The sequence below is a fragment of the Callithrix jacchus genome, chromosome 5 (assembly GCF_049354715.1).
Source record: "Callithrix jacchus isolate 240 chromosome 5, calJac240_pri, whole genome shotgun sequence".
Classification (NCBI taxonomy): domain Eukaryota; kingdom Metazoa; phylum Chordata; class Mammalia; order Primates; family Cebidae; genus Callithrix; species Callithrix jacchus.
The window spans coordinates 145828342-145842625 of record NC_133506.1 but is presented as its reverse complement, the minus strand read 5'-3'; the positions used below and the strand labels follow the sequence as shown (position 1 = coordinate 145842625).

The 14284-nt window shown below is 38.5% G+C and overlaps 1 protein-coding gene across 11 annotated transcripts in view; it reads right to left on the bottom strand.

The window, feature by feature from the left end:
• WASF3 (WASP family member 3) overlaps positions 1–14284 on the bottom strand; it is a 120018-nt gene that overhangs the window by 15811 nt on the left and 89923 nt on the right. For all 11 annotated transcript variants that reach the window (XM_035302400.3, XM_035302402.3, XM_078375213.1 and 8 more), the window contains 3 exons: positions 6993–7127; positions 4766–4919; positions 1625–1742 (listed from right to left, as the gene is read on the bottom strand). In XM_035302400.3, the coding sequence (XP_035158291.1) occupies positions 1625–1742; positions 4766–4919; positions 6993–7127 (407 nt within the window). The remainder of the gene's footprint in view (positions 1–1624; positions 1743–4765; positions 4920–6992; positions 7128–14284) is intronic.

Sequence of the window (14284 nt, the reverse complement as noted above, 5' to 3'; positions counted from 1 at the left end):
TGAACGTTACTTGGGTTGCTGAAAACCTGGGAAATAAAGAATATCTTGCCTCATTTTCTATTTCTGTACAATGTGGACCTATATGAACACTTTCAAACTTTCCTCCCACTTTCTGCATTTCCAAGGGCTGCATGATTATTTAATGCTTGAGTCCCTTACTATACTGTCCTCTCCATGAGGATGGTAATCCTGCTTTTTTTCCGCCACTGTTTATCCAGCATTTAGAAGGCATTAACATCAAGTCATTATGTAAGTGAATGAAAGAAATTCTTATCAGAAAGGTATGTGTTTGAGGAATGCAGAATGGGACAAAACAGCCCAGGAAATAACAAGAGATTTTAAAGACACAATATCCATTCATAAAAATTGTTTCCCCTTCAAGAAGAATGGCAAAACATTAAACAGTTTTGCAAAAAGCATCACTGAGAAGGGATACCTAGAAGGCCTTTTAAAAAAATAGGCACATTTTATGGGCAGGTAAGCCCCAGCATTTTCCCCTGTAACTATAAAAAAGCATGAGGATTAAGACAAACATGCTTTTAAATATTAGTTGCTTTTCCACTCAAAAGATTGGTATCTTTCTTTTTTCTTAATTTGAATACTCTGTAAAACCTAACAACTTTTCCAAGACATCCCAGTTAAATCTCCCAAAGCCATGAGCACAAGAAGACTGTGTGAATGACCAAGTCCTTTGCATCCTTTCCCGGAATCCAGCCATGGTGACTTACAGCAGCACAGCCTGCAAACCGTTCTCCTGTTCCCTTCCCTTAAATGTCGTTTTCAATGATCAAATTCTCGTTCAAACCACACTGTCACTCCTACTAGGCCAACACACCTCAATGCCTCAAAACCCTAAGGCCACCAACTCACAAAATGCTAAGCATTTCTCCTAATTAAAGTGCTCTAATCTGTCAAGCAAACTGGATGGTCATTTTAAAATATAGTTGACATATATAAATATTGCTAAATACTTGTCCTTAGAGAATTATTCCTCTCAGTGGCCTAAATCCAATTTCTGGGCCCCAAAGGGACAATTTTCAAAACATAAATCCCTTTACCTGTGTAGAGTGGGCTTCTCCTTTGAAGACTGCTTGTAATGTAGCTATTTCTCAACCTTCAGACTTGAAATTCTCTTCCTACCCCTAATCCCTTAAAGGGAGGTTCATTTTCAATAAATCCTGTCCCCTGAACATGCAAATCACATGTGCTTCTCCATCCCATGTGAATATCTCACCAAGATTTTAATTACAGCTAGAAGGCAACCCAACAATTAAAAATGTTAAAAAGACAAAAGCACATCATTGCCTCTGGTATGGAATGCTGACTGCTTTATAAAAATTTCAGAAAGCAGGAGAGAAGTTACTAAAACATGGTAACAAAACAAATTTTAGGAGCTACTTTTGTTAAAGCAAAGCAAGTGCTGGAGAACAAATCAGTTAGTATTTATTGGAAAATAGCATTATTAGGTTAGACAGAATTGTTGGGATCTTTCTGTGAGAAATGCAACCTCAAAAAAACTTCAGCCATATAACCAACATCTCAACCATTTAAATAATTTACTATTTCTAAACAAGAGTCACCTTTAAACATTAATATGCACATTTCCCATACTGAAATTATTTACCTTTTGACGCCTTTTCTCTTTCCTTTTGTCTTCTGTGTCCTGTAGCATTTTTTCTTTCCAGAGGTCAAAGAAATAGGAAGGATCAGTATAGAACTTCAGCCCGTCCTTCTTGTCATCTCTACAATTAATGTATTGTAAGTCGGGGAAGAAAAGATTGTTAGAGACTTTTATATGTAGGGTAATGTTGACTTGAACTTATGGGATTATAACATCTACATGGGGCACTTAAACTAACCTACACATATTAAGTCTGTAAGTTTCCTTATTTGAAAAAAATGTGAAAACATAAAATAGCAACCTGCTGTAGAATAATTAGGTTAGAAGTACTCTTGCAAATTTAGAATCAAGTATAGAAAATTGCTCTAAAAAAAAAATCACAACATGGCTCATATTCAGCAATTTATAATACCTCAATTATTTCAGGAAAGTTTCTGTTTATTCCAACATGGGGCTATACAGAGAGATGGATGGATTCTTCGTAAGTACACATTCACTGCTACTCTGCAGCTTCAATATCATTAGGATAAATATTAAGAAGTACTCTATCCCTTTTTCCCAATAAAATTTGCCCAACACCCATAAGTTCAATTATGAAAGAAACAGAATATTTATGGGGCATAAATGTGAGGAAAAACAGTGATGAACTATGTATTTTCAAACTGGAAGCAACCTACACAGAAACTTTATTCACTTGTAGCCCTTTCATTTTAAAGCACTGTCACAGATAATTACTGTGGTCTAGAGAATATTTTAAGTCTTCAAATAAGTAACTCATTTATCATCAAACCAATGATGCAGCTCAGCTAGCAGAGGTCCAAAGCTGTCACAGAAATCAACAGTCATGATCAGAACCAACAAGATACAAAGTAAACACTGTTTTCTATTAATGCTTTAAAAAGTATCTGGCTTGAAGACTACCGTCAAAAGGAGGAAGAACCTTTTATATTATTTCATATCAGTATTTCAGCGAGTCATTAAGGAACACAGGGGAAGCAAAATCAGTTAAATGAGTATAGGAGAGTTTATGCCCAAACAGTCGAAGAAGGCTAACTGAATTATTCAGAGGGTAAAAAGGTCCGTCATTAAAGCCCCTGCTATGCCATCTCCTGGTGTCTTAAACCATCAAATACCAAGGCTTGGGTGCCTATGTGGCTATTCTAGTCACTATGTCTGAAAATCACTGAAGAGCCAGTACAACTCACACTATACCTTAACCTTTGACTATTAACGTCCTTCCTTTCTTTTCCTAGTTTCCTAATTGATAGGCAACCTGCTTAATAGAGATTTAATTAATAACATTATGAGAAAGAAAATTTGTTTCCCTAAGATACCAAGGCCTTGCATATAGGTAGAGGTCTAGAAAAAGCTGCAAAACTTTAGATGTATAAGATGTACATTTCTTTTCTAAATAATGGAGCCAGTACCTTAGTGAAGGTAGGAACTCAAGTAAGCAAATGTTAACCTTGACAAGAATATAAACAGATATGTTCTTTTTAAAAATTATTATTATTATACTTTAAGTTCTAGGATACGTGTGTAGAATGTGCAAGTTTGTTACACAGGTATACATGTGCCATGGTGGTTTACTGCATCCATCAACCCGTCATATACATTAGATATTTCTTCTAATGCTATTCCTCCCCTTGCCCCCCATCCCCCAAAAGGCTCAGGTGTGTGATGTTCCCCTCCCTGTGCCCATATGTTCTCATTGTTCAACTCCCTTTTATGAGTGAGAACATGCGGTGTTTGGTTTTGCGTTCTTCAGTTAGTCTGGTGAGAATAATGGTTTCTAGCTTCATCCATGTCCCTGCAAAGGACATGAACTAATCCTTTTCATGGCTGCACAGTATTCCATGGTATATATATGCCACATTTTCTTTATCCAGTCTATCACTGATGGGCATTTAGGTTAGTTCCAAGTCTTTCCTATTGTGAACAGTGCTGCAATAAACATGGGTGTGCATGTGTCTTTATAGTAGAATGATTTATAATCCTTTGGTTTATATATACCCAGTAATGGGACTGCTGGGTCAAATGGTATTTCTAGTTCTAGATCCTTGAGGAATCGCCACACTGTCTTCCACAATGGCTGAACTAATTTATACTCCCACCAACAGTGTAAAAGTGTTCCTATTTCACCACATCCTCTCCAACATCTGTTGTTTCCCACAGCTTCTAAACACTTAATTTTTCAGTCACTTAGGCTGGGGTGTAGTGGCCCAGGCCTGTGATCCCAGCACTTTGGGAGGCCAAGGAGGGTAGATCACCTGAGGTGAGGAGTTTGAGACCAGCCTGACCAACATGGTGACACCCGGTCTCTACTAAAAATAAAAAATTAGCCAGGCTTGGTGGTACATGCCTGTAATCCCAACTACTTGGGAGGCTGAGGGAGGAGAATTGCTCGAACCTGGGAGGCGGAGGTTGCAGTGAGCTGAGGACAGGACATACTACGAGGGATGGAGAGACAGTGTATGAAAGAGGGATATGGGACCGGAAGTGACAGCAGGTATGGGAAGAAAGTGCTGAGGTGGGAGAAGACAGGAGGGGTGTTTAGAAAAAACATTTTTAGTTAGTATCTTCATATTGTGTTTTGCACTATCTATTTTCCTTGGAAGTCTGGTCCTGATAATGTGTCCTACCTACCATTTTCCAGTAACAGAAGGTTAATTTGTTGATATTCACTCTTCAAAACCCCTAACACTACAGAATACATTTTTTTCTGAATTAAATAGCGAATGTCTCTGCAGTGTTGAGACAGGTATCTTGCTGCATTATAAATGAATTATGCAGTTCCTTTCAAACTGACTTTGAATCTAAAGAACAGCAATATAACCACACACAAAATACTGTTATAAAATAATGTACTCACTTCTACTTAAGGTAGCTATATCTAAAAGCTAAAATCAGAGCTCACATTTCTATTGTTAAATGTATCAATATGTTGAAAAACTAAAACTTTAATAATTATGTACCAATGAGTACCTTCAGTGCAATGATTATTTTCAAAGTTTGAAGCAATTCTGAATCTTAACCCAGATGACCCATCAAGGACATTCCCACACAATGCATCAGTTTGCTCCCAGTTCTGCCCAGCTCTCCCCTCATCTCTTAGCAAAGGCTCTGGCACACAAGAAGCTATACCTGTATGGTGTCAAGATGTTCAGAGGTGGTGGCTTATCACTCTGGTTGTAAATATCAGCAACAGGATTCGGAATGCTGTTCTTTGAAACCACCTGCTGGTCTTGGACTGTGGAACTTTTGAAAGCTTTTTTCATGTTGATATCCTGTAGTGAGACTATTTAGAGAAAATCCCCCAAGTTGAGTTATATAGAAATATTTTTAACTATTTAGAAATAAGTACCATTCGACTCACAATCAAAAACACCTCAAGAACAAGCAAATAATATTTTTTATTGTCTATTTAAAACCATGCTTAAATAGCAAGTGAATCCCTTCTCTTTCATAGATAACAGTTATCACTATGAAATGAGATCAAATTATGGTTTTTTTTTGTAGTAATCTAATTATTTCACTGAACCTAATATTAGAGTAACATTCTTTATTTAAACAGCACATCTCAGAAACCACACAGGAATACAGTTATGAATGTAACAGGCATGTAAATGCAAAGATTTGAATATCCTAAGGAAAACATCATTCAAACAACATTAGTTTAAATATAATGCACGTGGGAAATAATTCTGCAAAAATTACACAAATGGAAATAACACATTAAGTTTTTCTGAAACAAACATTAAGGAAAGATGGCAAATCTTTTCAACATAATCTAGCCCCAGAAATTAAGTAGCTTAATTGATGACACAAAATTATACTAAGGATTCAGGAAACCAGGGCTGGGCAAAGTTCTTTCTTGTGCTTGTACAGCACTTCACATTTCATTTATTAATTCATCTGACTTTCATCAAACTTTTTGAGGTGGACAAACTAGGCTATTAACTTACCTTCTCAACCACTTAAGCTGAGATTCAGGAATGTTAAAATTCCAAAAACTCCAGCAAAAAGAGTGGCAAGACCAAAATGGAATACAGACTTCCTAACCTGCAGTCAAGTATTTTGTCTAGGATAACATCCATGGCAAGAAAAGCAATAAGGTAAAATCTTGTTTGGAAAAGGATTTTAAAGATATGACATGTACTATAAAATCTCATAAAATTTAATCTACAGTTTAATCTTTTCCAGGATAAGGTTCATCATAAGCATTCTAATGACAATAGCCAACAAAAAGTTGAAGAAAGATGAATAGCTATTAAAAATCACTTGTGATACTAATTTAAAACGTGAATGATTGGTTTAAGATGTTAAGAACTCCTTACTGGAATAGACCAAGTAATACTTATTGTTGGAAAAGTAAGAATGCCTCTATGATGGATATTAAAATTAATGTTCTACATTTTTGTTATATTTGTAATTCACTAATCAAATTTTGACCTTTGAAAAAGACCTGAACATGAAATAACATATCTTTTTTAAAATGATGAGGGATGAATTCCACAAGTAACTAGATTTTTAAAAAAAATAAAAGCACAAAAATTAGATGCTAGAATCTTTTTAAAGAGACAAGAAAAATTTTTAACTGCCATTATTTAAAGGTAAAACTAAATTTTAACCTAAATATTTTTCTCAAATATGAAGTGGTATATTTTGTACTTTTAAGCATATTTTCTCCAGCTCAATCTCAGTCTTTCATGCGGGATACTGAAAGTAAATTTTAAAAAAGGAATGAATTGTTGCTAGTTTTAATTTTGTTGAAACTGACAATTTCAGGGTATATATCATCAAGTGACTATCAGTTAACTATAAGATGCTTGTCAATATTAACATTATTTTAAAACCTGAAGCGTAAAGGCCTTCGGTAAATGCTCTTTCTGAGAATATTAATAAAGTTTTTCAATCAGCAGAATCACCAGGATTTTACAGGCATCAATCCTAACAAAAGCACCAGGTGCTCAGACCTTCCCTATGTCACACAAGGTATGTATAACACTGTCTCAGTTGGACCATATCTGTAGAGTGATTCTGTAATTTTTAGTTAAGAAACTATTTTAAACATATCTATCAGTAACCTGAATTGGAATTTCTAATACTGACTGTATTTGCTGAAGCATTTAAAACAAATACTATACTTGCTATATTTTTTAAGAGTATAGAGATGAGGTAGACGAGACATGAATCTTTTCATCATGAGTTAACCCAAAGTTGTAGGTTTTTCCCTCACTATTCTTCTAGGAAAAGACAAGACGAAATATCCGCATGCCACCCCAAGGAAAAAGCAGTAATTACGCTGCGATTAATTACTACCATCCTGTCAACATCACTTCTAGCTCACTGCTTTCAGGCAATTACCTACCCTCTTCCACTGTTGAATCCAGCTGGGTGACTTTGACAGCAAGGCGATCAATTCTGTCTTGAAGAGAATTTGCTCTGATGTAGAAATTGTTAGCCTCATTAAACAACTCACCAAATATGTCTTCAGCATGTTTGCCTATAGAAGAAAATGAATGGAGAAGGCCATCTGTTAGGGAGCTGATGAGGTGGCCCTCACACATCCTCATCAGTGCTTATTCCTGTCAATACGTGAGATTTTGTGCAAACAAGTATGAAAATAAAGTGTCACAGTCCACAGCCTTTAGAACCTCTTAAGTTTATTAGAGATACTCATATAAATGTAAAATTGACTCAGAGTTGGAGAATTTTAAAATATCCCAGATAGTGTAGAATCTTTATTGCTATATGAGCTATCACCCAAGTTGCTTTCCACTAACTGCAACTTAAGTTCTCATTTTTCATGCTTTAACTATAAATACAATCTCAGGAACCAAACTTTCACTTTATTCCCCAAGATAATTCAATTATCATTTTGGCCTTTAAATCTTGGATTTTATCTCATTTACAATCAGAAACATTAGATATCTTATTTGTGCCTAACACTTTCCAACGGTATTAAATTCTTCTAATTAATATTTTGAAATCTAGGTATATAGTGCTGACTTTCACACTCTTTATAAATGGAGATTTTGAATTCTGAGTTAAATTTTTCTGCATGGCTCATTTCTACATTCCTCTGAGTGCTAGATATAACTCTCACTTTTCTTAAAATGTAACATTTCTGAAAATTTAGCAAGCCAGATATGAATCATATCTGCTTACACTGAATTTCCAAGTCCTAACACTATTAAATAACTGCCTACTCTGAGTGTACAGGGCACATCCCACCTTAACTTTTCTGAAGGAGATACCTACCACTTCTTTTTATTTTCAATCAGTGTATTGTGAGGTCAGGAGTTTGAGACCAGCCTGACCAACATGGTAAAACCCTATCCCTACTAAAAATACAAAAATTAGCCAGGCGTCATGGTGCGTGCCTGTAATCCCAGCTACTCAGGAGACTGAGGCAGGAGAATCGCTTGAACCTGGGAGGCAGAGGTTGCAGTGAGCCGAGATTACGCTACTGCACTCCAGCCTGGGCAACAGAGCAAGACTCAAATAAAAAAAAAGAGAAAGAGAACCTGAACCTCTCAGGAAGAAAACTTCATTAAAATTAAGAATAACCCTAAAGTTCTTGTGGTTCTTATATTTTATACATTGCTTTTATAGCTGCTTTCTGTACTCTTTGCTATAATCTATGAAACTGTGAACTACGTCTGCTCAATGTTTCAGCTCTAGCCCTGTGTCACACTTCCTGCACACACCTGTTCAATGAATAAGTAAGCGTGGGAGGTAAACAGGAAGTTAATGTTCTCATTCTCTGGCTGACTAAACTGCAGATCATCAGAAAGGTGATCTGTCCAAATCCCATGGCTAGTACATGGCAGAAATAGATGGAAAAAAATAGAAAATATATATATATATATATAGTGTCTTTTAACTTTCTAACTTTCAGTTCTCTGCTTTTATCACATAGCTCCCTGGAGTCCCGTAGCTGCAATCTTCATTAATTATTTCTGCCATGAAACACCCGATAATTTCCTATCTACTTAATGAAAGGGACTAAAATATTTTACTGCTTAAATGGTTATACCCAGACACTGGGAATGAATTCTTATGCACTTAAAATTAGTATAATTTCATAGACTCTAACTGAGTAACTGTTTTAACTAGAAGAATTTCTCTTAGAAAATAAGAATAAATCAATAAACACATACCCCATCCCCCACCAAAAAAGGAGAGAAAACCCCAGATTTCAGCTTTCTGCTAAGCACTAAGTTGTTTCTCTTAAAGGTCAATATCCAGAGCATGGTCTTCTGGGTTTACTTAAAATTCTGTTGACAGTTCCCTCTCTCATAATACGCAAAATGGTTCCACAAAGGCAAAAAAATAAATAAATAAAGCCTTCATTCAAACTATATACATTTTAAAATATTGTAACTAGCTGTGACATCCAGAATTAATCTTTGTTTACTGCTTTATGAACTCTTTCCTGAGCTCCAACTTGTTATCTAATTAACTACTGAACAGCCCCATGTTGGTGTCTGTTAAGATTCTCAATTCCTGTACAAGTTGAAACATAATTCCTTTTCACCTTACCTTAAACCTGCATCCCATGTTGAAAAGCATCCGCTATTCAAAACGAAGCCCAAGCCAGAAATGGTGTCACCATGACAGCTCCCTCTCTCTACGGATAACTTAACACCAATCTTGTCCCTTCTACACCCACCACCATCTTGCGCCAGACCCTCATTTCTCTCCTGAATCATATCAATAGCTTTTAGATTCATCTCCCACCCTCGAATTCATGCATCACATTGCTGCTAAATGATCTAACTGAAAGAACTGGCTATGTCATTCCTACTTAATTTCTTTACTGCTCCCTATCATTTCAAGATAAAATCTAGTAAGCCCCTTAGTATGGCACAGAAAGCCTTGTGCACCACACGTCATTTTTTTCCCCCATTTTTAAAAAAATAATATCAACTTTTATTTTAGATTCAGAGGGTACATGTGCAGGTTTGTTACTGAGTGACCCTACAGTTTGGGGAATGAATGGTCCCATCACCCAGGTAGTGAACATAATATCAAAGAGACTGTCGGCCCTTGCTCTCTCCTTCTCTCCCCATCCAGCAGTCCCCAGGGTCTATCGTTCTCATTTTTTATGTCTATGTGTACCCAATGCTTGGCTCCCACTTTTAAGTGAGAACATGCAGTATTTGGTTTTCTGTTCCTGTGTTAATTCTCTTAGGATAATGGCCGCCAGCTGCATCCATGTTGCTGCAGAAGACATGATTTCATTCTTTGTTATGGCTGTGATGTACCACATTCTCTTTATCCAATCCATCATTGATAGATACTCAGGTAGATTCCATGTCTTTCCTGTTGCAGACAGCGCTGTGATGAACATACAGTGCATGTGTCTTTTTGGTAGAATGATCCATTTTCCTCTGGGTCTATGCCCAGTAATGGGATTGCTGGGTGGAATGGTAGTTCTAAGTTCTTTGAGAAATCTCCAAACTGCTTTCCACAGTGGCTGAACTAATTTACATTCCCACCAACAGTAAGTAAGCATTCCCTTTTCTCTGCAACACTGCCAACATCTGTTATTTTTTGGCTTTTTAATAGTAGCCTTTCTAACTGGCTGCACCTCGTTTCTGCCCTTATTTGGTGCTCCAGTCAGAATGCACTACTTGCAGCCTACACTTATCCTACTTCCTCACATTCCGTCTGTGCTTCTGCACAGCTGCTCTGTTCCCTCTGCCTCATGCATGGACACCTCCTTCCTCACTGTAATAGCTGACACTCCTGAGCACTCACAGGGGCAGAACAAAGCCTAAGTGTTTTACCTACCTTTTCTCTTCCTACTAATCTCCCATGATTTCAGTCACTTTAACAGTTTTAATAATGACTAAACTTCCTCTCACCACTATCTCTCATACCCATTAGGATGGCTACTATTTAAAAAACAAAACAAAAATGCAGAAAAGTGTTGGTAAGGATTTGGAGAAATTAGAACTCTGCGCACTGTTGGTGAGAATGTAAAATGGTACAACTGCTGTGGAAATCTGTGTGGTGATTCCCCAAAAAATTAAACATATGATCCAGCAACTCTACTTGAGTATATGCCCCCAAATAAATGTGAGCAAGGATGTGAAGAGACATTTGCATACCTATGTTCACAGAAGCATTATTCACAGTAGCAGACCCAGAGGTGGAAGAACCCAAGTGTCCATCAACACAGGAATGGATAAACAAAATATGGTATACACATATAATAGAATATTATTCAGCCTTAAAAAGGAAGGACATTCTGACATATGCTACAATATGGAAGAACCTTGAGGACTTTATGCAGAGCAAAGTAAGCCAGTCACAAAAAGACAAATACTGTATGATTCCACTTATCTGAGGCATCTAAAGTAGTACAATTCATAGAGACAGACAATAGAATGGTGGTTGCCAGGGGTTGGAAGAAGAGGGAAATAGGGAGTTCTTTAATGAGTGCAGAGTTTAAGTTCTACAAGATGACAACATTCTGGAGACCTGGTGCACAACCATGTACACACAGTGGTTAACACTACTTGCTACAGTTTGGATGTTGGTTGCCTCCAAATCTCATGTTGAAAGGTGAGCCCCAATGTTGGAGGTGAGATGTAATGGGATTTGTCTGGATCATGGGGGTGGATCCCTCATGAGTAGACTAATGCCCTCCCTGGGTGAGTTCTTGCTCTATTAGTTCCTGTGAGAGCTGGCTGTTAAAAAGAGCCTGGCAGCACCTCCTCCTCTTTGTATCCTCTCTCTCCATGTGACCTCTGCACCCACAGCTACCCTTCACCTTCCCCCATGAATGGAAACTTTCTGAATTCTCACCAGAAGCAGATGCTGGTGCTATGCTTCTCGTATATGCTGCAGAACCATTAGCCAAATAAACTTCTTTTCTTTATAAATTACCCAGCCTCACGTATTCCTTTATAGCAACAAACACTCTACTGGACTGTACACTTAAAAATGGTTAAGGTAAATTTAACATTATGTAAATTTAATCACAATTAAATTTTTTTAAACCTAGAGAATCAAATCATAAAAATCTAGAATTCAGCACTGAAAAAACCTCCCTCTCCCCCTGCTCCTCACCCTACACTCTCTCTCTCTTTTTCCTTTACAGCAAAGTGTCCCCAGAGTACCCCATGCTGCTCTGTCCTCTTCCCTTTCTCCATTCTGCCCAACCTCACACCAGTCCTGTTTTTGCCCTATCACTCTATGAAAGGGCTGGCCCAACTCAGCAGACCATCTCTCTCTGCTAAGTCAAGGGCCAGTTCTGGGCCTCATCCATCCAGCCTCTCCGTGACATGGCCCAGTGTTGACCGTGATGCCCAGGCCAGGCCTGCTTGCTGAGAGCTGGCAAGTGCCCTCCCGCCTTGCAGGCCCTCATCTCCCTCTGCTGCTTCTTCCTTCCCCAGACTTAAAACTCTGCAGGAGCCCAGGGCTCAAGGTCTTAAGCTTTTCCTTCTTATTTAAAAAAAAAAAGTTATTTATGCTATTTTTTTTAAAAAAAGCGAATTACCTCTGCTTCTAAATCTAGTGTTTTAATATTTCCCAAAACTCCACTTTTAAAAACTACTGACAAAAAAGGATCTGTGTTAAATATTCCAACCTCTTCTCTTTTCCATCAACATTCACTTAGGCGTCTCATCCAGTCTAATGGCTGTAAACACTTCCTCTATGCTGATAACTCCTAAATTTCTACTTCCAGATGGACTTCTTCCTGAAATCCTGACGCATGTATCAAACTCCTTACTGACAGCATCACTGGGTGTCTAATAACTCAAATGTAACTTGCTCGGAATGGAGTCCTGATACCCCCTCATAAGCCTGCTCCTCTCCCGTCTTCCCCTCTTGGAAGGGCCAGCTCCATTCTTCCTGTTACTCCAGTCACAGACTTTAGGGTCATCCTTACCCACTCACTCACTCACAGTCCACACTGGCTCTGCTGGAAACTCTGTTATATACATTCATTTTCAGAATATAAGCAGGGTCTGGCTGCTCTGCACCATCTGCCCTGATCCTACCCTGTCCCAAGGCACAATCACCACTTGCCTGGACCTTCCTGACAAGGGATTGGTCTTTCAGCTCCCTGACCCCCATACTGCTCAGTTCACTCTCCATCAAGCAGCCCCAACCATCTTGACCAAACCAGCCTCAGATCATGTTACTCCTCTGAGTATTGAAAGCCATTCCATGCCTTGCCAATTCACTCAGAGTAAAAGCTAAAGGCCAGATGACCGTTTATAAGCTCCTACATGACCTAGCTCTGTTCACCTTTGGGCCTCATCTCCTATTAACCTCTTCCTCGTATGTCCCACTCCAACTACCAGGCTTCCTCATGTTTCTCAGACATACCAAGCATCCCCCTTGTCCCCAGGCCTTTGCATTTCCAGTTCTTTCTGCACAGACCACCTCTGCTCCAGAGATTCACATGGTGTCCTCCCTCACTTCATCTAGCTCTATATCCAAATGTCACCTTGTGAGGCTTCCTAGCAGCCCTAGCTAAATGCCATCACCTCATCACACATGTGATCACACACGCCTCTTACGCCTGCCCTGCTGTATATTCCTGCTTAGCACTAAGCACTTGCATGTATTCATCTTGTCTCCCACCACTAGGAAAGATGATCCACAAAGACAAGGATTCTCCTCAGCTCTGTGTACTGCTGTATAAGTCCCCAATGTCTAGAGCATCAATGGCTTATAGTTGGTACTCAGAAAAGATTTCAAAATAAATGAATAAAAACACAAGAACTGAGTCCTGTCTAACTCCGGACGTAGACTGGGTTCTGTAAGAGCATTTGCCCCCCTCTGTGCTCCACAATGCCCTAAGCTGACCTGGATCACAGGACTTTTCAGAAAACTCTAATCTTGCCTCCATTCACCTAAGCTCTAGGAGAGTTGGAGCTCTGCCTTTCACCTCTGAACTGCCTGTGCTCAGCCAGTGCTCAACAACTGTGAGCTGAACGGAAAACACAGTATCTATGCCAGTGTTTCTTGCTAACAAGCGCAAAGCCAACCAATGCTTCCTGCTCAAGGAAGGCTGGGCAATGAAGGCCAAAAGGATTAAACATGTTCCCATGCCTTGGGGTGTCTCAAAGTCGCTAATAAGCTAATGTGCACTGGCAACCTGCAAGAGAAGCATCTAACATATCATGTTCTCATAGTGAGTGGGCCTAGAAACACCTAATAACATCTTTCAAAACTACTGTTTTATAGAATCCATTTGGGGAAACGTTGGGTGATTTGTAGATAAACACCATGCTCCAAATGCTTCATATTCAAGTCTACCAGTTCTTTATTTCTGAATGTCTGACAAAGTCACAAAATGAAACCAACTTTTGTGTTTCTATTTGACCATTCATAGTTTATATGAATACATACACACTCCAGTGCAACTTTAGAAACTCCCATCCTATCCCCTTTGGCTGTGCAGAAAACTAATTAATAGGGATTAACACATACACTAAGAATATGGGAGTGCACACCATAGCCTCTTGCAAAAGTGAGAGCAGTGTTCTCCAAGCACAGCAAGTACTGTTGAGAACACCCCCTCATACTCTCTGCTCAATGCTGTATAAGCAGAAAAAGACAGGCAACATTTGTCTCTATGTCCGACGCCTCACCCTATTTGAAAAACGTGCAACTGATACTACATTTCCACTC